This window comes from Hyla sarda, chromosome 4, assembly GCF_029499605.1.
Source record: "Hyla sarda isolate aHylSar1 chromosome 4, aHylSar1.hap1, whole genome shotgun sequence".
Classification (NCBI taxonomy): domain Eukaryota; kingdom Metazoa; phylum Chordata; class Amphibia; order Anura; family Hylidae; genus Hyla; species Hyla sarda.
The window spans coordinates 416,808,375-416,834,792 of record NC_079192.1 but is presented as its reverse complement, the minus strand read 5'-3'; the positions used below and the strand labels follow the sequence as shown (position 1 = coordinate 416,834,792).

General features: G+C 44.7%; 2 protein-coding genes across 3 annotated transcripts in view; one reads left to right on the top strand and one right to left on the bottom strand.

Moving 5' to 3' along the window:
• The window catches only part of CACNA2D4 (calcium voltage-gated channel auxiliary subunit alpha2delta 4), a 256,253-nt gene that overhangs the window by 120,039 nt on the left and 109,796 nt on the right, over nt 1–26,418 (top strand). The window lies entirely within an intron of this gene.
• Nucleotides 1–26,418, bottom strand: part of LRTM2 (leucine rich repeats and transmembrane domains 2) — an 82,479-nt gene that overhangs the window by 4,981 nt on the left and 51,080 nt on the right. For both annotated transcript variants that reach the window (XM_056517886.1, XM_056517885.1), the window contains exons 2-3: nt 12,528–12,656; nt 1,631–2,221 (exon numbers count right to left, since the gene is read on the bottom strand). In XM_056517886.1, the coding sequence (XP_056373861.1) occupies nt 1,631–2,221; nt 12,528–12,576 (640 nt within the window). In that variant the 5' untranslated portion in view covers nt 12,577–12,656. The remainder of the gene's footprint in view (nt 1–1,630; nt 2,222–12,527; nt 12,657–26,418) is intronic.

Here is a 26,418-nt window from a genome sequence, read left to right as displayed (position 1 = left end):
ATTCACTACATATATAGGTAATTTTTTCCAATTTAGATCTAAGGGGAGTCAAATGAATAATAATGATATACAGCTAGTGGTCAAAACTGGTACTGCATGTCAGAACATTTGCATGAGAAAAAAATATGCAGCTCTCTCTAGGAAATCAAAAATACTGAGCAATTTAAAAAAAAATTTAAAATTAGGGGTTGTGTAGAGTTAGGTTAGGTTCACGCTACGGAATTTCCGCTTGCAATTCCGCTTTGAAATTGAAGTCAGAAATTCCGCTTAATAAAATGTATAGTGTAGTGAATGGGTTACCGTTCACAAATTCACACTTTGGATTTTGTGAAAGGAAAATCCCGCTTGAAAATTTCTGCCTGAAGAATGGCGTTGCTCATTCTTCAGGCGGAAATACTCACGGAACATATTGCAGTCTATTGGAGACTGCAGTGTCCGTGCGGTCCTAGCGCCGACTGAAGATTCCGCAGTGTGAACCCAGCCCTAGTGGACCATGGCTGATTTCTCCAAGAGAGAGCACCACACGGGTCGTGTCTTGAGCTTTAATACCATACCTGTTTCGGTTTTTGGAAGAAAGTAGTCACGTCTCTGTATTTTTGGACATAAATATGCATTGCATAAATAGGTAAGTCAGATCTTTTGCTGGGGAGGGGGCGCTGTTGCATAGGAGTCAATGGAATTATCATAGTATGAAGCAGATAGTGGTGAAAACTGATATTACACTTCAGAAAATGTGTGCACTTCTGGCTATTACTGCAGATCGGTTGGGGTCTGAACACTCAGATCAAAACTTTTTATATGTCTCCAAGTCATGGACTTCATTGCAAGATGTGCTGCTGTTTTTGGAAGAAAGTAGCCATGTCTTACATTATTATGCATTTCATAAATGGGTAATTTTATCAAAGAATTTTTTTAAATTAGATCTCTTGCTGGGGTGGGGGGGCGGCTGTTGCATTAGAGTTAATGGAATAATAGTAAAATGTAGCAGGTCTTGGTGAAAACTAGTACTGCAGAAAATTTCTGTACTTCTCCCAGCTATTTCTGCTGATCGGTTGGGGTCTGAACATCTGGATCTAAATTTTTGATGAGGTCATATACAAAGTCCACACAAGGACATTTCTTTCCATCTATCTAGTAGACCACTGCATTTTCTGCACAAATTTGAACTCTGCACAAGCCCACAGTTGTAGAAAGCTTTATTATGGCATCTGTAGTCTAGAACATTTCTACTATGTGCATAAACCCCTATAGCTGATAAACCCTTACAGAATGGTCCTGGTCACCAGCTGAATCTCACTATACATATAATGGGACCGATCAAATGCTAATTCACAGCTGCCCATTGCATCCAAACCCAAGTAGCCATGAGTAGGTATGTTTCTTTGGTCATAGAGGGCCCATATGTGGCCCCAACATCCATAGACTATGGAACCTATGCCATAGCATCCGAACCCAAGTAGCCATGAGTAGGTATGGTTCATTGGACCTAGTGGGCCCATCTGAGGCACCACCAACATAAACTATGGAGCTTAAGCCATAGCATCTGAACCCAAGTAGCCATGAGTAGGTATGGTTCATTGGACCTAGAGGCCCATTCTGTAGCACCACCACCATAGACTATGGAGCTTACCCCTATAGGAGAACCACTCCATCCAGTGCTTGAAGTCTCGCAGGTTGCAGTCGCACTCCCAGGGATTGTCACCAAGCTGAATGTTCTCCAAGCTGCTCAGAGGTTCGAAGGTCATCCTCTCCAGACTGTGCAGCCGGTTGGAGCGTAAGGACAACCAGTGCAGGGCAGGGAGGTCATCGAACAGTCCCGATGGCAATGACGACAAGAAATTCAGGGAAAGGTCCAGCCTACGGAGCTGCGGCAGCCCCTGAAGGAGGTCCCGCTCCAGGCTGCGGATGCTGTTGTTGCGCAGACGTATCTCTGTAAGGTTTACCAGTTCCCCAAACACCTGAGACGGCAGCTGGTCCAGGAAATTGTTGGAGAGGTCCAGGCGGTGCAAGGACGTCAGGTTGGGGAAGGGGCTCCCAGCCAAGGAGCTAATCCGGTTGTTGAGCAGCAGAAGGATTCTAGTGTCCTGGGGGATGTCTGTGGGGACCGATGTGAGTCCTCGCCCGCTGCAGTCCACCTCCATACTGCTGGTGTTACAGGTGCAAGATGGCGGGCAGGAGAAGAGCGATGAGGCGACACACAGAGACAGCGAGCAGACCAGGACTGGAAGAAAGAGGAGATAGTCAATATCAAGATGGGGTTAGAATGTTTCTGCAGTGTTCTACAACCTCTGGGTCTCCAGCTGTTGCAAAATGACAACTCCCATCATGCCTTAGGTTGGGGAACACTGGTCTAGAGCAGTGGGCTCCTAACTGTGGCCCTTAAGATGTTGCAAAACTACAACTCCCAGCATGCCGGTATTTATATTTTTGCAATATCTAGAGGGCCACAAGTTTGAAGATTACTGCTTTTCAGAATCAAACTTTCTTGAAAGTGGTAAAAAAAAGTTTAAAAACAAAGTTGCAGAACTTTTTAGAATACATTAAACTGGAGAAGCCCTATGGAGGTAATTTCCTAGGTCAGTGTCACCCAAAGGAAAGCAGAAGGGGGTCTGCCTAATAGTGATCCCCCCATCCTATCAAGTACTAGCGCCCGAACTCTACTCAATTATAGGGGAACATTATGACATTGGGATCTTTGCTGGGGCTCCCCATCTCCATAGGCCCTCATAGCAGCCTTCGCCCTAGTGGTTCACCCTAGTTTTGTCAGTAGGGTTCCTATATCGTACACAAGATTTGGGGGCCCCTGTGTGACCCCCCCCCCCCCCCCATGATCGTCCACCATTCACACTGCAGCCTAGCATTTGTCATCCTGCCGATTCTTCTGCTGCTCATTCATCCCGTGTTTGAAGCTATTTTTGAAGTTTTTCTGAGCTTCATGGAGCTGGTATTGTATCTGGAGGAATGTCATTGGCTGCCGGCCTGAATAGCCGCCTGTCGTGGCCTAGATATCGGGGAGCTGAAGTACAGACGCGCGCAATTCATCGCTGCACAGGAGTCGCCCAGCTTTGCTACGGCCCAGAATAGTCTAGTTATGTGCTTGGATTCCCATACAATGGCCATTCAGGAGTACGAGGCACTTAGAGGGATTACTCCAGTTGGTTGTCACTTATCTTTCCTAGAAACAGATGGAACTGAGAAGTGACTGAAAATTTGGAAGACTCAACATTAACTGCAGTGTTTCCCAACCAGGATACTGGTGGATGAGACCGAGATCGAGGCTTCTGAGGCTGACACTATGGGGGCCTCTATAGATGACACTCTGGGGGCCTCTGTAGATGACACTCTGGGGGCCTCTGTAGATGACACTCTGGGGGCCTCTGTGGATGACACTCTGGGGGCCTCTGTAGATGACACTATGGGGGCCTCTGTAGATGACACTCTGGGGGCCTCTGTGGATGACACTCTGGGGGCCTCTGTGGATGACACTCTGGGGGCCTCTGTGGATGACACTCTGGGGGCCTCTGTAGATGACACTCTGGGGGCCTCTGTAGATGACACTCTGGGGGCCTCTGTGGATGACACTCTGGGGGCCTCTGTAGATGACACTCTGGGGGCCTCTGTAGATGACACTCTGGGGCCTCTGTAGATGGCACTCTGGGGCCTCTGTAGATGGCACTCTGGGGGCTTCTGTAGATGACACTCTGGGGGCCTCTGTAGATGACACTCTGGTGGCCTCTGTAGATGACACTCTGGGGGCCTCTGTAGATGACACTCTGGGGGCCTCTGTAGATGACACTCTGGGGGCTTCTGTAGATGACACTCTGGGGGCCTCTGTAGATAACACTCTGGGGGCCTCTGTAGATGACACTCTGGGGGCCTCTGTAGATTACACTATGATGGGGGCCTCTGTAGATGACACTCTGGGGGCCTCTGTAGATGACACTGGGGGCCTCTGTGGATGACACTCTGGGGGCCTCTGTAGATGACACTATGATGGGGGCCTCTGTAGATGACACTCTGGGGGCCTCTGTAGATGACACTCTGGGGGCCTCTGTAGATGACACTCTGGGGGCCTCTGTAGATGACACTCTGGGGGCCTCTGTAGATGACACTCTGGGGGCTTCTGTAGATGACACTCTGGGGGCCTCTGTAGGTGACACTCTGGGGGCCTCTGTAGATGACACTCTGGGGGCCTCTGTAGATTACACTATGATGGGGGCCTCTGTAGATGACACTCTGGGGGCCTCTGTAGATGACACTGGGGGCCTCTGTAGATGACACTCTGGGGGCCTCTGTGGATGACACTCTGGGGGCCTCTGTAGATGACACTCTGGGGGCCTCTGTGGATGACACTTTTGGGGGCCTCTGTAGATGACACTATGGGGGCCTCTGTAGATGACACTCTGGGGGCCTCTGTAGATGACACTATGGGGGCCTCTGTGGATGACACTTTTGGGGGCCTCTGTAGATGACACTGGGGGCCTCTGTGGATGACACTCTGGGGGCCTCTGTAGATGACACTATGATGGGGGCCTCTGTAGATGACACTCTGGGGGCCTCTGTGGATGACACTTTTGGGGGCCTCTGTAGATGACACTATGGGGGCCTCTGTGGATGACACTCTGGGGGCCTCTGATTTTTGCACAGAAAAACTACTTTTTAAAAAGCACAGCCCCAGCAATATAGTATACAGTGTTCAGAGGTCTCTGTTTTACATGAAGACCCCACAACCACCGTCCCGTATGGTCCCTCACCTCCCATATTACAATAACTTACAGTAATAAATGTATAACTGATGAGGAGTCAATGAGCGGAGTCGGGAGTCATGAATCTCCACGTTAATGTACCGGGCCCCGCGCTGTCCCTCCCGCTCCTTTATGTTCCCATTTAATAGAAATCTCCGGTTGGCTGAAGATCAGAGCTGACAGATTTACACAGACGTTCCTAAAAGTGGAGGTCACCAAGAAGGAGAAAGGCAATGCTTCAGCCCCCTAAAACACTACAGCACCCATGGGGAGTCACTTGTCTTTACATTACAGCACCCATAGGGGGTCACCCGGTTTTAGATTACAGAACCCATAGTGTCATCCAGCTTTACATTACAGCACCCATGGGGTGTCATCCAGCTTTACATTACAGCACCCATGGGGTGTCATCCAGCTTTACAATACAGCACCCATGGGGTGTCACCCTGCTTTACATTACAGCACCCATGGGGTGTCATCCAGCTTTACATTACAGCACCCATGGGGTGTCACCCTGCTTTACATTACAGCACCCAAAGGGGGTGTCATCAAGCTTTACATTACAGCACCCATGGGGTGTCATCCAGCTTTACATTACAGCACCCATGGGGTGTCACCCTGCTTTACATTACAGCACCCAAAGGGGGTGTCATCAAGCTTTACATTACAGCACCCATGGGGTGTCATCCAGCTTTACATTACAGCACCCATGGGGTGTCACCCTGCTTTACAGTAGGGCACCCATGGGGTGTCATCCGGCTTTACATTACAGCACCCATAGAGTGTTATGTGGCTTTACATTACAGCACCCAAAGGGGGTCACCGAGTTTTAGATTACAGAACCCATAGAATGTCATTCGGCTTTACATTACAGCACCCATGGGGTGTCACCCTGCTTTACATTACAGCACCCATAGAATGTCACCCTGCTTTACATTACAGCACCCATGGGGTGTCATCCAGCTTTACATTACAGCACCCATGGGGTGTCACCCTGCTTTACATTACAGCACCCATGGGGTGTCACCCTGCTTTACATTAGGGCACCCATGGGGTGTCATCCAGCTTTACATTACAGCACCCATGGGGTGTCACCCTGCTTTACATTACAGCACCCATAGAGTGTTATGTGGCTTTACATTACAGCACCCATGGGGTGTCATCCGGCTTTACATTACTGCACCCATGAGGTGTCATCCGGCTTTACATTACAGCACCCATGAGGTGTCATCCGGCTTTACATTACAGCACCCATGGGGTGTCATCTGGCTTTACATTACAGCACCCATGAGGTGTCATCCGGCTTTACATTACAGCACCCATGGGGTGTCATCTGGCTTTACATTACGGCACCCATGGGGTGTCACCCTGCTTTACATTAGGGCACCCATAGGGCATCATCTTGCTTTACATTACAGCACCCATGGGGTGTCACCCTGCTTTACATTACAGCACCCATGGGGTGTCACCCTGCTTTACATTACAGCACCCATGGGGTGTCATCCAGCTTTACATTACAGCACCCATGGGGTGTCACCCTGCTTTACATTAGGGCACCCATGGGGTGTCATCCAGCTTTACATTACAGCACCCATGGGGTGTCACCCTGCTTTACATTACAGCACCCATAGAGTGTTATGTGGCTTTACATTACAGCACCCATGGGGTGTCATCCGGCTTTACATTACAGCACCTATACAGTGTGACCCAGCTTTCCACAGACCCTGAATGGATTATACTTTTGCACTGTAATGTGCGGTTACATCCCCCATACTCCCTATCTCCTAGTTGTATTGGGGAATGTGATTTGTTGCAGAGATCTCCAGGAGTTCCCCTTTAATGACTCCAGGTATAAAGTCTGCGTCCACATGATACAGTGTTCAGGTTCTCACACAGCGCGGACATTAATAATGAATCTGATATAGAAAAGAGAACGTGACGTATTGTTCACAGAGGCCGGAGCTGCTTCTCGTGTAACAGACACTTGTGCTGCGTAGTCCCCGGGGACCGCTTCCCCTCTGAAATCCACCCCGACCAACATGATAAATATTTTGTGAGATCTGTCACTGCCGAAATATTCCTTGTATACAACAAAGTAGGGGAAGGAAGATATTAATCCCCAGATAATTCACCAACCAGCATCAGTAATTCCATCATATATCTACATACAGCAACTCTACAAGGGGAGTCACATCCTGGGCTATACTCCAGAGCTGCACTCACTATTCTGCTGGTGAGATCACTGTGTACATACATATATATCCTGTACTGATCCTGAGTTATATCCTGTATTATACTCCAGAGCTGCACTCACTATTCTGCTGGTGAGGTCACTGTGTACATACATTACATAACTGATCCTGTACTGATCCTGAGTTATATCCTGTATTATACTCCAGAGCTGCACTCACTATTCTGCTGGTGAGGTCACTGTGTACATACATTACATAACTGATCCTGTACTGATCCTGAGTTATATCCTGTATTATACTCCAGAGCTGCACTCACTATTCTGCTAGTGAGGTCACTGTGTACATACATTACATTACTTATCCTGTACTGATCCTGAGTTATATCCTGTATTATACTCCAGAGCTGTACTCACTATTCTGCTGGTGGGGTCACTGTGTACATACATTACATTACTTATCCTGTACTGATCCTGAGTTATATACTGTATTATACTCCAGAGCTGTACTCACTATTCTGCTGGTGAGGTCACTGTGTACATACATTACTTATCCTGTACTGATCCTGAGTTATATCCTGTATTATACTCCAGAGCTGTACTCACTATTCTGCTGGTGAGATCACTGTGTACATACATTACATTACTTATCCTGTACTGATCCTGAGTTATATCCTGTATTATACTCCAGAGCTGCACTCACTATTCTGCTGGTGAGGTCACTGTGTACATACATTACATTACTTCTCCTGTACTGATCCTGAGTTATATCCTGTATTATACTCCAGAGCTGCACTCACTATTCTGCTGGTGAGGTCACTGTGTACATACATTACATTACTTCTCCTGTACTGATCCTGAGTTATATCCTGTATTATACTCCAGAGCTGCACTCACTATTCTGCTGGTGAGGTCACTGTGTACATACATTACATTACTTATCCTGTACTGATCCTGAGTTATATCCTGTATTATACCCCAGAGCTGTACTCACTATTCTGCTGGTGAGATCACTGTGTACATACATTACATTACTTATCCTGTACTGATCCTGAGTTATATCCTGTATTATACTCCAGAGCTGCACTCACTATTCTGCTGGTGAGGTCACTGTGTACATACATTACATTACTTATCCTGTACTGATCCTGAGTTATATCCTGTATTATACCCCAGAGCTGCGCTCACTATTTTATTCCAGCCTTGATGTATAGAGTAGAAAGTAAATTAATAAACCAATAAGTCGGCCTCGGAGCAGCCTGTGGGGCGCTGACTGGATAAAAGGACGGATGTTGTGACTTTCCCTCAGGACGTTTTTCGTCGCAGTGTCTCGCCGCTTCACACGCAGGTTGCTCACGCTACAAGGTGACAGATTAAGGAGACTTCAGGAACATTTCGTACAGATCGATGTAGATGATGGCGGTGACAAAGGATGCGACACAGGATGATATACATCCTCTAGGCTTACTTAGTCCTGAACGTTTAAGCTCCTCCTCTGCATTATAAGGGGTGGAGTCTATTTTGTCCCCTCCCCAGAGGAGCCCAGCACTATATCTGTGCATATTCTGGTAGTACAGTGTTTCCCAACCAGTGTGCCTCCAGCTGTAGCTAAACTACAACTCCCAGCATGCACGGACAGCCAACGGCTGTCCGGGCATGCTGTGAGTTGTAGTTTAGCTACAGCTGGAGGCACACTGGTTGGGAAACACTACCCAAGAGAAGGGCCTTCAGCCATTGTTTCCCTACAGGTTTCCTCCACTGGAAATTGCTGGAAACTGTCCGGGCATGCTGGGAGTTGTAGTTTTGCAACAGCTGGAGGCACCCTGGATGGGAAAACACTGCTATACACTGTATTCCTGAGCTTTCAAGCTTCACCTTTTTAAGCCTGGATGCTCAGGAAGGTCCTGGTGGCTGCGGTGGGCACCCCGGGGGGAAAGGGTCAGGCGCGGCGGTGGCGGCGATGATCATCGCTTTTAATTTTCGCTGAGAATTTTCCTATTTAACTTCAAAGTGGCTGAAGTGAGACGTATGAATGTTTCATTAGATAAATGATTAGCGGCTTCTCCGCGACGCTTCATCTTTCCTCCGGGCAACTACGGATAAATGTATCTGACTGAAGGGAGACAGACGCAGAACGAAGCGTACCCCCCCCTCCTGCCCCCCCTGTAACCTGTAGCTCAGGCGGCTCTGGAGTTAAAAAATAAGTGTGAAAAATCTCTCTATTTCTGTACATTAAGTGGCTATTTATATGCTGTAGGTGGCCTCGTGACAGCGGCGGGGGGCCCTTTGGATGAATTGCGCTGCTGCTACTGTAATAATGCAGGGAGCGCCAACAAGATCACTCATGACTAGGTTTTTATATTTGGAGGTCCAGGCACTAAACTAAACATAGTTGCTTTCTTCCAGAAAGAGCGCCACCCTCGTCTTCAGGTTGTGTGCGGTATTGCAGCTCAGTTCCACTGAAGTGAATAGAGACGACTTATAATACCATGCAAAACCTGATTACAGGGGTGGCAATGTTTTTATCCAAAATATATTGGGTTGGGGGAATCTTTTATCGTGCGCACCTGGCGCAGATCGGGTCAAAAGCGCCAAATTTTCCACACACAAAACTTGGTTTGTGCAAAATATTGCGACTTCTGGCTGATCGGCGCCGTGCTCAGAGGGGGCATGACGTCGAAGGGGGGTGTGGCCGCCCCACATGCCACATTTTTTACAATTTATGAATTTAGTGCAGTCCTACACTGGCGGGGGTTAAGTTAAATGGGCACTGTCATTTAAAAAAATGTAAAAAATTGATAAAAAAAAAATTAGCATAACATTTTCTGGACATGCAGTACCAGTTTTTACCACTACTTACTGCACAATGTTATTATTTAATTGACTCTAATGCAACAGCGCCCCTCTAGGATAAAATCTAATCTGAAAAATTACCTTTCTAAGCAATGCATATTTATGTCCAAAAATATGGAAACAATTTACACCTGCCAGCAAGCGCCTTTTAAAAAAAATCAAGAGCGGTCTTACTCTGGTGGGGGTTTACTTAAAGGGGCAGTGTCATAAAAAAAAAAAAATACTAATTTTAATGTCATAAGAAAAAGATGCATAATACTTTCTTGACTTGCAGTACCAGTTATTACCACTGCTTGCTGCATAATATTGTTATTCCCTTGACTCTAATGCAACAGCGCCCCCCTAGGAATAGCTCTAATCTGAATAATTACCTTTATTTAATGAATATTTATTTCCAGGGATATAAAAAGATAACAACTTTTTCCAAGAAGAGCATCACATCTGTCCACAGGTTGTGTATGGTATTGCGGCTTATTCCCAATACCCTCCATGGAGCTGAACTGCACCGACTCACAGGTACAGGATCGGCTGCATATATTCTTCTGCTGTTTTTGCTACACATTCACCTCAATGGGTAGCAAAATCAGCTGCAGAAAATATGCAGCCGATCCTGTACATGTGAACGTACCCTATCACTGATTTTCTGGAGAGAGACGCGTGAAATGTTTATTTTTCTTGCAAAAATGATCTGACCTGCAGTACCAGTTTCCACCACTACCTGCTGCACATTATAATAATGCTATTGACTCTAATGCAACAGCGCCCCACCAGCAAGAGATATAATTGGAAAATGACCCATTTATACAATGCATATTTATGTCGAGGAACAAAGAACATGGCGATTATCTCTGATTCGCTGGAGAGAGGCATGAAACTTTTTTTTTTCTTGCAAACTTTTTCTGCAGTACCAGTTTTCACCACTACCTGCAACATAGTCTTATTTCATTGACTCTAATGCAACAGTGCCCCCCTAGCAAGAGATATGATTGAAAAACTGACCTGTTTATGCAAAGCATATTCATAAAAAGACAGAAATTTGTAAACATTACAACATTATAATTTGTGTTATATACTAAGACTGGTGTTTTAAACTTTTTGACTTGTTCTTAGGACATATCCAAAATGTTATTTATTTTTTTAATAATTTTTTTCCTTTTAAACACTAGCCTCAGTAAATTCCCTCCATTACAAGTTTATTTATTTTTTTCATTTTATAAATATCCACAGCCTAAATTTATATTTTTTCCAATTTAGAGTTTTAGCTAGGGGGGCGCTGTTGCATTAGAGTCAATGGAATAATAATAAGATGCAGCAGGGGGTGGTGAAAACTGGTACTGCAATTCAGAATATTTTTGCAAGGCAAATTTTTATCATGTATCTCATGCAAATCAGAGATGACAAATTGAGCATTTTGTATCAGGAGTTTGTATAGAGCAGTGTTTCCCAACCAGGGTGCCTCCAGCTGTTGCAAAACTACAACTCCCAGCATGCCTGGAGAACCAAGGGCTGTCCAGGCATGCTGGGAGTTGTAGTTTTGCAACAACTGGAGGCACCCTGGTTGGGAAAAACACTAGTATAGAGTTAGGGAAACCCTGGCTGCTTTCTTCTAGAAATAGCGCCATGCCTGTGCACAGGTTGTGTCTGGTATTGCAGCTCTGGAGAGTATTGGGGCTGAGCTGCAATACCGTGCACAACCTTGGACATAGATGTGGTGCTGTTTCCGGACAATGCATTTAAATTCTGAATATAATTGGCCACCTTGGAGATCTTAAAATCTTTGTAGAGGTCACATGACTTTCTCATTAACCCCGAAGGGACTTAAGTGAAGCCGACATTGCCGCGCCCAACCTGTAACACCGGAAGGACGAGATTGTTTGTTAACATTTTCTTCTAAGACTCACCCCAGTGTTACAGCGTAGGGTTTGTTGCAGTTGTATCCAGTTTAGACAAAGGTAAAAACAACCTGTGCTACAGACCGATACACTGTAACAAACTATCAGCACAGGAGGCAGTTTTGTACTCGCATACTAGTCTGGATACACCTGGACGTGTTTCCATTCACTGACAGTAAGCAGACATTGTGACAATGGTGAGAAATTGAACATAATATGTGGTAATGGCATAATACAGTGGTTATGCTCTGTCTATACCAGTGTTTCCCAACCAGGATTCCTCCAGCTGTTGCAAAACTACAACTCCCAGCATGTCCGGAAAGCCTAGAGCACTTAGGAAAGGAGAAAACCCCCAGAGGAGGAAACCTGTAGGGAAACCATGGCTGAAGGATTTACCTTCTCATTGGCTTAGGGTAGTGTATCCCAACCAGGGTGCCTCCAGCTGTTGCAAAACTACAACTCCCAGCATGCCCGAATAGCCTCTAGCACTTAGGAGAGGGGAGAAAAACCCCCAGTGGAGGAAACCTCTAGGGTTTCTAGGCAATCAAGGTGCCTACAATCAAGGTGCCTCCAGCTTTTGCAAAACTACAACTCCCAGCATGCTGGACTATATAGTAGTATATAGTATAGGCCATTGTTTACCAACCAGGGGTGCCTCCAGCTGTTACAAAACTACAACTCCCAACATGGCTGTCCGGGCATGCTGGGAGTTGTAGTTTTGCAACAGCTGGAGGCACCCTGGTTGGGAAACAGTGGTCTCTGTAAATCCAGTTGGGCCCCCAGCATTACCCATCATGCACTCCAGCACAGTGCCCCCTTCCCCCTTGATCTGGATGCCCATCCACTTACATGAAGTCTGTGCCCATCTGCAGGGGCAGCGTCCCCTTGGCTCCCGCATCCTGCTGTTACACAACCACAGCGCTGGGGGTCTCCGCCTTTACATGGGTCAGGCTGTGTAAGGTGGTCCTGGGCTGAAAGCTGTCGGGACACAAAAGAGACAGACACACAGTCACTTAGAGAGGACACAGCGCAGAGTGACGCTCCGATGCCTCCACCTGCTGCTCCACCCTCCCCGCACATCTGCCATTCACAAAGAGACGACCGACTCAACAACAGGATCAACTTCCCTGGATTTCAATTACATTGTGTCACATAGACACTGTGAGCTGGGGATCAGCAGGTGTAGAACTACAAGTCCCAGCTCAACATAGCACCTGCAAACTGGAAGACTTGTTTACCTACAGGAATAATCTTATATAAACTAGTAAATGTGCTCTTCTATTATACTCCAGAGCTGTACTCACTATTCTGCTGGTGAGGTCACTGTGTACATACATTACATTACTTATCCTGTACTGATCCTGAGTTATATCCTGTATTATACTCCAGAGCTGTACTCACTATTCTGCTGGTGAGGTCACTGTGTACATACATTACATTACTTATCCTGTACTGATCCTGAGTTATATCCTGTAGTATACTCCAGAGCTGTACTCACTATTCTGCTGGTGAGGTCACTGTGTACATACATTACATTACTTATCCTGTACTGATCCTGAGTTATATCCTGTAGTATACTCCAGAGCTGTACTCACTATTCTGCTGGTGAGGTCACTGTGTACATACATTACATTACTTATCCTGTACTGATCCTGAGTTATATCCTGTATTATACCCCAGAGCTGTACTCACTATTCTGCTGGTGAGATCACTGTGTACATACATTACATTACTTATCCTGTACTGATCCCGAGTTATATCCTGTATTATACCCCAGAGCTGTACTCACTATTCTGCTGGTGAGGTCACTGTGTACATACATTACATTACTTATCCTGTACTGATCCTGAGTTATATCCTGTATTATACCCCAGAGCTGTACTTACTATTCTATATACAGTGGGGATCAAAAGTTTGGACACTACAGGTAAAACTTTGTATTAATGAGCATAAAGAAGCCAAGGAAAGATGTAAAAATGTCCAAAAGGCATCAAATTACAGATTAGACATTCTTATAATATGTCAACAAAAGTTACATTTTATTTCCATCATTTACACTTTCAAAATAGCAGAAAACAAAAAAATGGCGTCTGCAAAAGTTTGGGCACCTGCAGAGTTAATATCGTGTATTGCCCCCTTTGGCAAGTATCACAGCTTGTAAACGCTTTTTGTAGCAGCCAAGAGTATTTCAATTCTTGTTTGAGGTATCTTTGCCCATTCTTCCTTACAAAAGTCTTCCAGTTCTTTGAGATTTCTGGGCGGTCTGTCACGCACTGCTCTTTTAAGGTCTATCCATAGATTTTCAATTATGTTGAGGTCAGGAGATTGTGAAGGCCATGGCAAAACCTTCAGTTTACACCTCTTGATGTAATCCCCCGTGGATTTCGAGGTGTGTTTAGGATCATTATCCATTTGTAGAAGCCATCCTCTCTAACTTCAGCTTTTTCACAGATGGCTCAAGTTAGCATCCAAAATTTGCTGAAATTTTATTGAATCCATTTTTCCATCTACTCGTGAGATGTTCCCTGTGCAACTGGCTGCAATACAACCCCAAAGCATGATTGATCCACCCCCATGCTTAACAGTTGGACAGAGGTTCTTTTCATTAAATTCTGTTCCCCTTCTTCTCCAAACGTATCTTTGCTCATTCCGGCCAAAAAGTTCAATTTTAACCTCATCGGTCCACAGAACTTGTTTCCAAAATGCATCAGGCTTGTCTTTATGTTCATTTGCAAAGGTCAAACGCTGATTTTTGTGGTGAGGATGTAGAAGAGGTTTTCTCCTGATAACTCTTCCATGAAGACCATATTTGTACAAGTATCTCTTTATAGTGGAATAGTGTACCACAACTCCAGTGTCTGCCAGATCTTTCCGGAGGGATTGTGCAGTCAAACGTGGGTTTGGAATTGTTTTTCTCACAATCCTGCGAGCTGTTCTGTCTGATATTTTTCTTGGTCTTCCAGATCTTGCTTTAACTTCCACTGTTCCTGATGACTGCCATTTCTTAATTACATTCCGAACAGAGGATATTGACATCTGAAAACGTTTTGCTATCTTCTTATAGCTTTCTCCAGCTTTGTGAACGTCAACTATTTTCAGTTTCAGATTTCTAGACAACTGCTTAGAAGAACCCGTGGTGCTGATTGTTGGGGAAAGGTCAGATGATTCTGGGCATTAAAAACCTTTGAGATTGACATCACCAGGTCTCCCAGATGATGACTGAGAACAATCCATGACACTGGCAGGTCTCAGCTGTGCAAAGGGGGCAGTGCATGCTATAAATTCTGCAGGGTGCCCAAACTTTTGCAGACGCCATTTTTTTGTTTTCTGTTATTTTGAAAGTGTAAATGATGGAAATAAAATGTAACTTTTGGTGACATATTATAAGAATGTCTAATCTGTAATTTGATGCCTTTTGGAGATTTTTCCATCTTTCCTTGGCTTCTTTATGCACATTAATACTAATTTTTACCTGGAGTGCCCAAACTTTTGATGCCCACTGTATACAGTATAGATAACACAGCGGGGGTCCTTTAGGGGGCACTATTGTTAGTCGCGGCCTGTTCTCGCTCCTGTCCTCTCACAGTCTTATCCTCCATTCCCTCTTGCTCGTTCTCCTCCTCCGTCACAGTGTGTCAGTGCATTAGCAGGACAGGAAGCAGCTGATGTGAGGTCACTGAGGGACCTGCGTTGGTTTCGGGCACCATGCGCTGACTGTCAGACGCTGCGGGTCTCTTGGCCCCGGCCCCTGCAGCTCCGCTCATCCTCATGAAGGCAGAGGTGACCTACATAGCGCACGATCTACAGGCGCCGCTCAATGAAACCAATTAGTAATGTCCTCACGCACACACACAGCGCCTGTGCACGCACATACTGATGGACTCCTGTACAACCACCTATGGAGGGAGAACATGGCTGTCGCCCCCAAAATCATGAGGCCTAATTTTGGTCTCCAAATTGTGAAGATCCAGCTGTTGCACAACTACAACTCCCAGCATGCCCAGACAGCCTCCAGCACTTATAAGAGAAAAAAACCCCAGTGGAGGAAACCTGTAGGGAAACCAAGATTGCCCTTCCCTTGGGTTTAGAGCAGTGTTTCCCAACCAAGGTGCCTCCAGCTGTTGCATGACTACAACTCCCAGCATGCCCGGACAGCCTTCGGCACTTATAAGAGGAAAAAACCCCAGTGGAGGAAACCTGTAGGGAAACCATGTCTAAAAAGATTGCCCTTCCCTTGGGCTTAGAGAAGTGTTTCCCAACCATAGTGCCTCCAGCTGTTGCACGACTACAACTCCCAGCATGCCCGGACAGCCTTCGGCATTTATAAGAGGAAAAACCCCCAGTGGAGGAAACCTGTAGGGAAACCATGTCTAAAAAGATTGCCCTTCCCTTGGGCTTAGAGAAGTGTTTCCCAACCATAGTGCCTCCAGCTGTTGCACGACTACAACTCCCAGCAGGCCCGGACAGCCTTAGGCTGTCCGGGCATGCAGGGAGTTGTAGTTGTGCAACAGCTACAGGCACCTTGATTGGGAAACACTGCTATACACTGTATTTCTGTGGTTTTGCAACAGCTGGAGCTCCACAGTTTGTAGACCGCTCCCAGGATTTCCTCTCCCAGACGTATAAGCCGCTTTGTATGGTGAAACAGATTGTGTGAGATCCCACAGATGGGAAATGATATCACCAGCGCTGCTGTATACAGTGAGGAGTCTGCGTATAGCACCGTGTATCTCAGCATCCTGGAGTGTGATACCTAGAGAGGAGGGGTTATCTGCAGTCACAGCTGGATTCCCAGTATTGTGCGGAGCTCAGATTATTATTATAACTGTAACACGGTTATATAACATCTGGAGCTGTATTATTATAACATTGTAACTATTATAACATAACATCTGTAGCTATGTTATTATGGCATGGTAACTATTATAACACTCTAATATGTGTAACATGATAATTATTATATTGTAACATCTATAACTATAGTATTGCAACATGGTAACTACTATAATATACCATAATATCTGTAACTACATAATTATAACATTATAACATCTGTAGCTATATTATTATTATATCGTAACTATTATAACATAACATCTGTAGCTATATTATTATTATACCGTAACTATTATAACATAACATCTGTAGCTATATTATTATTATACCGTAACTATTATAACATAACATCTGTAGCTATATTATTATTATACCGTAACTATTATAACATAACATCTGTAGCTATATTATTATTATACCGTAACTATTATAACATAACATCTGTAGCTATGTTATTATGGCATGGTAACTATTATAACACTCTAATATGTGTAACATGATAATTATTATATTGTAACATCTATAACTATAGTATTGTAACATGGTAACTACTATAATATAATATCTGTAACTTCATAATTATAACATTCTAACATCTAACTATATTATAACATTGTAACTACTATAATATAATATCTGTAACTTCATAATTATAACATTCTAACATCTAACTATATTATAACATTGTAACTACTATAATATAATATCTGTAACTTCATAATTATAACATTCTAACATCTGTAGCTATATTATTATTATACCGTAACTATTATAATATAACATCTGTCACTATATTATAACATTGTAACTATTATTACATTCTAATATCTGTAACTTTATAATCATTATATTATAACATCTGTAATTAGTATTGTAACTACTATAACATAACATCTGTAACTATATTATTATATTATAACATCTGTAACTATATTATTATATTATAACATCTGTAACTATATTATTATATTATAACATATGTAGCTATATTATTATATTATAACATCTGTAGATATATTATTATATTATAACATCTGTAGATATATTATTATATTATAACATCTGTAGATATATTATTATATTATAACATCTGTAACTATATTATTATATTATAACATATGTAGCTATATTATTATATTATAACATCTGTAGATATATTATTATATTATAACATCTGTAGATATATTATTATATTATAACATCTGTAACTATATTATTATATTATAACATCTGTAACTATATTATTATATTATAACATCTGTAACTATATTATTATATTATAACATCTGTAGATATATTATTATATTATAACATATGTAGATATATTATTATATTATAACATCTGTAGATATATTATTATATTATAACATCTGTAGATATATTATTATATTATAACATCTGTAGATATATTATTATATTATAACATCTGTAGATATATTATTATATTATAACATCTGTAGATATATTATTATATTATAACATCTGTAGATATATTATTATATTATAACATCTGTAGATATATTATTATATTATAACATCTGTAACTATATTATTATATTATAACATCTGTAACTATATTATTATATTATAACATCTGTAGATATATTATTATATTATAACATATGTAGATATATTATTATATTATAACATCTGTAGAAATATTATTATAACATCTGTAGATATATTATTATATTATAACATCTGTAGATATATTATTATATTATAACATCTGTAGATATATTATTATATTATAACATCTGTAACTATATTATTATATTATAACATCTGTAACTATATTATTATATTATAACATCTGTAGATATATTATTATATTATAACATCTGTAACTATATTATTATATTATAACATATGTAGCTATATTATTATATTATAACATCTGTAGATATATTATTATAACATCTGTAGATATATTATTATATTATAACATCTGTAACTATATTATTATATTATAACATATGTAGCTATATTATTATATTATAACATCTGTAGATATATTATTATATTATAACATCTGTAGATATATTATTATATTATAACATCTGTAACTATATTATTAGGAAACCCATAAGGGGAAGCACAGATCTGACCAATCAGCTCCTGTCTTATTCTATATAGATATCCGGACACCTAGTGCAGGGCCGACCAGGACTGTGTGCGCTATCCTAAGGATTTTCTATCTATCTCTCTATCTATCCATCTCTCTTATATCTATCTATCTAAACAAAGGATAAGTTGGCCAGCACTATTGATTACAAACTATTATATGGACCTGGCTTACAGGTGCCGGCTGCTGGGCTAAATATACAGCAACAGAAGAATACAGCAGCACACAGCTAGCACAAAGATATAGATAAAACATGAGTATATAGATAAAACATAAGTATATAGATACAACATGAGAAGCTATTCAGCTATAGTGCAGTAAATGAAAGTATACAATTGTGAAGTAATGAAATAGTGAGGTACTTAGCTTGCAATTTGGCGGCCAATCTATCTATCTATCTATCTATCTCATATCTATCTATCTATCTCATATGTATCTATCCATCTATCTCATATCTATCTATCTCATATCTATCTATCTCATATCTATCTATCTATCTCATATCTATCTATCCATCTATCTCATATCTATCTATCTCATATCTATCTATCTCATATCTATCTATCTATCTATCTCATATCTATCTATCTATCTCATATCTATCTATCTCATATCTATCTCATATCTATCTATCTCATATCTATCTATCTCATATCTATCTATCTATCTATCTATCTATCTCATATCTATCTATCTCATATCTATCTATCTATCTATCTATCTATCTCATATCTATCTCATATCTATCTATTGTTCACTCATCTCCTCCCTTATTATATACAAATAACCTCATGTCCTGTTGCTGCTGCGGCACCTCTTCACGAATATCCTCCCATTTCTGGGTTGTTTTGATATATTCCTCACTTCTCCCCAGACACAGACATTCATACTCCAGGTAGTGGGCACAGCTGGGGAGGTACCTGCTGTGTGGTGCTCCCTGTGCTGCGGTCCCCAGTGCCTCCTGTGCTGCGGTCCCCTGTGTTCCCTGTGCTGCGGTCCCCAGTGCCTCCTGTGCTGCGGTCCCCGGTGCTCCCTGTGCTGCGGTCCCCAGTGCCTCCTGTGCTGCGGTCCCCTGTGTTCCCTGTGCTGCGGTCCCCAGTGCCTCCTGTGATGCAGTCCCCGGTGCCTCCTGTGATGCGGTCCCCGGTGCCTCCTGTGCTGCGGTCCCTGGTGTCTTCTGTGCTGTGGTCCCTGGTGTCTTCTGTGCTGCGGTCCCCGGTGCCTCCTGTGCTGTGGTCGCCGGTGTCTCCTGTGCTGCGATCCCCGGTGCCTTCTGTGCTGCGGTCCCCACTGCCCCTTTTGCAGCGGTCCCCGGTGCTCCCTCTGCTGCAGTCCCCAGTGCCTTCTGTGCTGCTGTCCCCGCTGCCTCTTTTGCAGCAGTCCACAGTACCTCCTGTGCTGCGGTCCCCTGTGCTCCCTGTGCTGCGGTCCCCTGTGCTCCCTGTGCTGCGGTCCCCGGTGCCTCCTGTGCTGCGGTCCCCGGTGCCTCCTCTGCTGCGGTCCCCGCTGCCTCTTTTGCAGCGGTCCCCAGTGCCTCCTGTGCTGCGGTCCCCTGTGCTCCCTGTGCTGCGGTCCCCTGTGCTCCCTGTGCTGCGGTCCCCAGTGCCTTCTGTGCTGCGGTCCCCGCTGCCTCTTTTGCAGTGGTCCCCGGTGCCTCCTGTGCTGCGGTCCCCGGTGCCTCCTGTGCTGCAGTCCCGGGTGCCTTCTGTGCTGTGGTCTCCTGTGCTGCGGTCCCCGGTGCTCCCTGTGCTGCGGTCCCCGGTGCTCCCTGTGCTGTGGTCTCCTGTGCTGCGGTCCCCGGTGCTCCCTGTGCTGCGGTCCCCGGTGCTCCCTGTGCAGCGGTCCCCGGTGCCTTCTGTGCTGTGGTCTCCTGTGCTGCGGTCCCCGGAGCTCCCTGTGCTGCGGTCCCCGGTGCTCCCTGTGCTGCGGTCCCCGGTGCTCCCTGTGCTGCGGTCCCCGGTGCCTCCTGTGCTGCGGTCCCCGATGCCTCCTGTGCTGCGGTCCCCTGCTCAGTGTCCTAGGCAGTAGCTGGGGCTCGGGTGGGTGTGTGGACCCCGCTGCCAACGTAAGGTTTAATTTCCTGCTGGGGGCATAATCTCCTGGCAAAATACGGCTCAAGTCTTAATCTGTCCTTCTCATTTTACAGAGGGTGGGGGGACTTAGTGCAATGCCCCCTAATCTGCCAGGGTAGAGGTGCCCGCAGCCTGTAACCCATGTGCTGCCAGCCTCTATATACAGTATAGGAAAAACATGTCTGTATATTAGGAGGAGAGGTCAGTGTCCTGATGTCTATATATTAGTAGGAGGAGAGGTCAGTGTCCTGATGTCTGTGTATTAGGAGGAGAGGTCAGTGTCCTGATGTCTGTGTATTAGGAGGAGAGGTCAGTGTCCTGATGTCTGTGTATTAGGAGGAGAGGTCAGTGTCCTGATGTCTGTGTATTAGGAGGAGGAGAGGTCAGTGTCCTGATGTCTGTGTATTAGGAGGAAAGGTCAGTGTCCTGATGTCTGTGTATTAGGAGGAGGAGAGGTCAGTGTCCTGATGTCTGTGTATTAGGAGGAGGAGAGGTCAGTGTCCTGATGTCTGTGTATTAGGAGGAGAGGTCAGTGTCCTGATGTCTGTGTATTAGGAGGAGAGGTCAGTGTCCTGATGTCTGTGTATTAGGAGGAGAGGTCAGTGTCCTGATGTCTGTGTATTAGGAGGAGAGGTCAGTGTCCTGATGTCTGTGTATTAGGAGGAGAGGTCAGTGTCCTGATGTCTGTGTATTAGGAGGAGAGGTCAGTGTCCTGATGTCTGTGTATTAGGAGGAGAGGTCAGTGTCCTGATGTCTGTGTATTAGGAGGAGAGGTCAGTGTCCTGATGTCTGTGTATTAGGAGGAGGAGAGGTCAGTGTCCTGATGTCTGTGTATTAGGAGGAGGAGAGGTCAGTGTCCTGATGTCTGTGTATTAGGAGGAGGAGAGGTCAGTGTCCTGATGTCTGTGTATTAGGAGGAGAGGTCAGTGTCCTGATGTCTGTATATTAGGAGGAGAGGTCAGTGTCCTGATGTCTGTGTATTAGGAGGAGAGGTCAGTGTCCTGATGTCTGTGTATTAGGAGGAGAGGTCAGTGTCCTGATGTCTGTGTATTAGGAGGAGAGGTCAGTGTCCTGATGTCTGTGTATTAGGAGGAGAGGTCAGTGTCCTGATGTCTGTGTATTAGGAGGAGAGGTCAGTGTCCTGATGTCTGTGTATTAGGAGGAGAGGTCAGTGTCCTGATGTCTGTGTATTAGGAGGAGAGGTCAGTGTCCTGATGTCTGTGTATTAGGAGGAGAGGTCAGTGTCCTGATGTCTGTGTATTAGGAGGAGGAGAGGTCAGTGTCCTGATGTCTGTGTATTAGGAGGAGGAGAGGTCAGTGTCCTGATGTCTGTGTATTAGGAGGAGGAGAGGTCAGTGTCCTGATGTCTGTGTATTAGGAGGAGAGGTCAGTGTCCTGATGTCTGTGTATTAGGAGGAGAGGTCAGTGTCCCGATGTCTGTGTATTAGGAGGAGAGGTCAGTGTCCTGATGTCTGTGTATTAGGAGGAGAGGTCAGTGTCCTGATGTCTGTGTATTAGGAGGAGGAGAGGTCAGTGTCCTGATGTCTGTGTATTAGGAGGAAAGGTCAGTGTCCTGATGTCTGTGTATTAGGAGGAGGAGAGGTCAGTGTCCTGGTGTCTGTGTATTAGGAGGAGGAGAGGTCAGTGTCCTGATGTCTGTGTATTAGGAGGAGAGGTCAGTGTCCTGATGTCTGTGTATTAGGAGGAGAGGTCAGTGTCCCGATGTCTGTGTATTAGGAGGAGAGGTCAGTGTCCTGATGTCTGTGTATTAGGAGGAGAGGTCAGTGTCCTGATGTCTGTGTATTAGGAGGAGAGGTCAGTGTCCTGATGTCTGTGTATTAGGAGGAGAGGTCAGTGTCCTGATGTCTGTGTATTAGGAGGAGAGGTCAGTGTCCTGATGTCTGTGTATTAGGAGGAGAGATCAGTGTCCTGATGTCTGTGTATTAGGAGGAGAGGTCAGTGTCCTGATGTCTGTGTATTAGGAGGAGAGGTCAGTGTCCTGATGTCTGTGTATTAGGAGGAGAGGTCAGTGTCCTGATGTCTATATATTAGGAGGAGGAGAGGTCATTGTCCTGATGTCTGTGTATTAGGAGGAGAGGTCAGTGTCCTGATGTCTGTGTATTAGGAGGAGAGGTCAGTGTCCTGATGTCTGTGTATTAGGAGGAGAGGTCAGTGTCCTGATGTCTGTGTATTAGGAGGAGAGGTCAGTGTCCTGATGTCTGTGTATTAGGAGGAGGAGAGGTCAGTGTCCTGATGTCTGTGTATTAGGAGGAGGAGAGGTCAGTGTCCTGATGTCTGTGTATTAGGAGGAGGAGAGGTCAGTGTCCTGGTGTCTGTGTATTAGGAGGAGGAGAGGTCAGTGTCCTGGTGTCTGTGTATTAGGAGGAGGAGAGGTCAGTGTCCTGATGTCTGTGTATTAGGATGAGAGGTCAGTGTCCTGATGTCTGTGTATTAGGAGGAGAGGTCAGTGTCCTGATGTCTGTGTATTAGGAGGAGAGGTCAGTGTCCTGATGTCTGTGTATTAGGAGGAGAGGTCAGTGTCCTGATGTCTGTGTATTAGGAGGAGAGGTCAGTGTCCTGATGTCTGTGTATTAGGAGGAGAGGTCAGTGTCCTGATGTCTGTGTATTAGGAGGAGAGGTCAGTGTCCTGATGTCTGTGTATTAGGAGGAGAGGTCAGTGTCCTGATGTCTGTGTATTAGGAGGAGGAGAGGTCAGTGTCCTGATGTCTGTGTATTAGGAGGAGGAGAGGTCAGTGTCCTGATGTCTGTGTATTAGGAGGAGAGGTCAGTGTCCTGATGTCTGTGTATTAGGAGGAGAGGTCAGTGTCCTGATGTCTGTGTATTAGGAGGAGAGGTCAGTGTCCTGATGTCTGTGTATTAGGAGGAGAGGTCAGTGTCCTGGTGTCTGTGTATTAGGAGGAGAGGTCAGTGTCCTGATGTCTGTGTATTAGGAGGAGGAGAGGTCAGTGTCCTGATATCTGTGTATTAGGAGGAGAGGTCAGTGTCCTGGTGTCTGTGTATTAGGAGGAGAGGTCAGTGTCCTGATGTCTGTGTATTAGGAGGAGAGGTCAGTGTCCTGATGTCTGTGTATTAGGAGGAGAGGTCAGTGTCCTGATGTCTGTGTATTAGGAGGAGGAGAGGTCAGTGTCCTGATGTCTGTGTATTAGGAGGAGAGGTCAGTGTCCTGATGTCTGTGTATTAGGAGGAGAGGTCAGTGTCCTGATGTCTGTGTATTAGGAGGAGAGGTCAGTGTCCTGATGTCTGTGTATTAGGAGGAGAGGTCAGTGTCCTGATGTCTGTGTATTAGGAGGAGAGGTCAGTGTCCTGATGTCTGTGTATTAGGAGGATAGGTCAGTGTCCTGATGTCTCTGTATTAGGAGGAGGAGAGGTCAGTGTCCTGATGTCTGTGTATTAGGAGGAGGAGAGGTCAGTGTCCTGATGTCTGTGTATTAGGAGGAGGAGAGGTCAGTGTCCTGATGTCTGTGTATTAGGAGGAGAGGTCAGTGTCCTGATGTCTGTGTATTAGGAGGAGAGGTCAGTGTCCTGATGTCTGTGTATTAGGAGGAGAGGTCAGTGTCCTGATGTCTGTGTATTAGGAGGAGAGGTCAGTGTCCTGATGTCTGTGTATTAGGAGGAGGAGAGGTCAGTGTCCTGATGTCTGTGTATTAGGAGGAGGAGAGGTCAGTGTCCTGATGTCTGTGTATTAGGAGGAGAGGTCAGTGTCCTGGTGTCTGTGTATTAGGAGAGGTCAGTGTCCTGATGTCTGTGTATTAGGAGGAGAGGTCAGTGTCCTGATGTCTGTGTATTAGGAGAGGTCAGTGTCCTGATGTCTGTGTATTAGGAGGAGAGGTCAGTGTCCTGATGTCTGTGTATTAGGAGGAGGAGAGGTCAGTGTCCTGGTGTCTGTGTATTAGGAGGAGAGGTCAGTGTCCTGATGTCTGTGTATTAGGAGGAGAGGTCAGTGTCCTGATGTCTGTGTATTAGGAGGAGAGGTCAGTGTCCTGATGTCTGTGTATTAGGAGGAGAGGTCAGTGTCCTGATGTCTGTGTATTAGGAGGAGAGGTCGGTGTCCTGATGTCTTTGTATTAGGAGGAGAGGTCAGTGTCCTGATGTCTGTGTATTAGGAGGAGAGGTCAGTGTCCTGATGTCTGTGTATTAGGAGGAGAGGTCAGTGTCCTGATGTCTATATATTAGGAGGAGGAGAGGTCAGTGTCCTGATGTCTGTGTATTAGGAGGAGGAGAGGTCACTGTCCTGATGTCTGTGTATTAGGAGGAGGAGAGGTCAGTGTCCTGATGACTGTATATTAGGAGGAGAGGTCAGTGTCCTGATGTCTGTGTATTAGGAGGAGAGGTCAGTGTCCTGATGTCTGTGTATTAGGAGGAGGGGAGGTCAGTGTCCTGATGTCTGTATATTAGGAGGAGAGGTCAGTGTCCTGATGTCTGTGTATTAGGAGAGGTCAGTGTCCTGATGTCTGTGTATTAGGAGGAGGGGTCAGTGTCCTGATGTCTGTGTATTAGGAGGAGGAGAGGTCAGTGTCCTGATGTCTGTGTATTAGGAGGAGAGGTCAGTGTCCTGATGACTGTATATTAGGAGGAGAGGTCAGTGTCCTGATGACTGTATATTAGGAGGAGAGGTCAGTGTCCTGGTGTCAGTGTATTAGGAGGAGAGGTCAGTGTCCTGATGTCTGTATATTAGGAGGAGGGGAGGTCAGTGTCCTGATGTCTGTATATTAGGAGGAGAGGTCAGTGTCCTGATGTCTGTGTATTAGGAGGAGGGGTCAGTGTCCTGATGACTGTGTATTAGGAGGAGGAGAGGTCAGTGTCCTGATGTCTGTATATTAGGAGGAAACGTCAGTGTCCTGATGTCTGTGTATTAGGTCTGTGTCTCTATATGGCGGTGGTTGTTTGCACAGTGTTGCAGTTGTTTCTGATTTTAGTCATTCTTTACCTGATTTGGGGGTTGGAGTCCATTATTGTTTGCGGTGTCAGTATATAGCGGGTGATATGTTATTATTGGTGGTGGTGTGAGTATATAGCGGGTTATATGTTATTATTGGCGGTGGTATCAGTTTATAGCGGGTGATATGTTATTATTGGTGGTGGTATCAGTATATAGCGGGTGATATGGTATTATTGGTGGTGGTGTCAGTATATAGCGGGTGATACGTTATTATTGGTGGTGGTGTCAGTATATAGCGGGTGATATGTTATTATTGGTGGTGGTATCAGTATATAGCGGGTGATATGTTATTATTGGTGGTGGTGTCAGTATATAGCGGGTGATATGTTATTATTGGTGGTGGTGTCAGTATATAGCGGGTGATATGTTATTATTGGTGGTGGTGTCAGTATATAGCGGGTGATATGTTATTATTGGTGGTGGTGTCAGTATATAGCGGGTGATACGTTATTATTGGTGGTGGTGTCAGTATATAGCGGGTGATATGTTATTATTGGTGGTGGTGTCAGTATATAGCGGGTGATATGTTATTATTGTTGGTGGTGTCAGTATATAGCGGGTGATATGTTATTATTGGTGGTGGTGTTAGTATATAGCGGGTGATATGTTATTATTGGTGGTGGTGTCAGTATATAGCGGGTGATATGTTATTATTACTGGTGGTGGTGTCAGTATATAGCGGGTGATACGTTATTATTACTGGTGGTGGTGTCAGTATATAGCGGGTGATACGTTATTATTACTGGT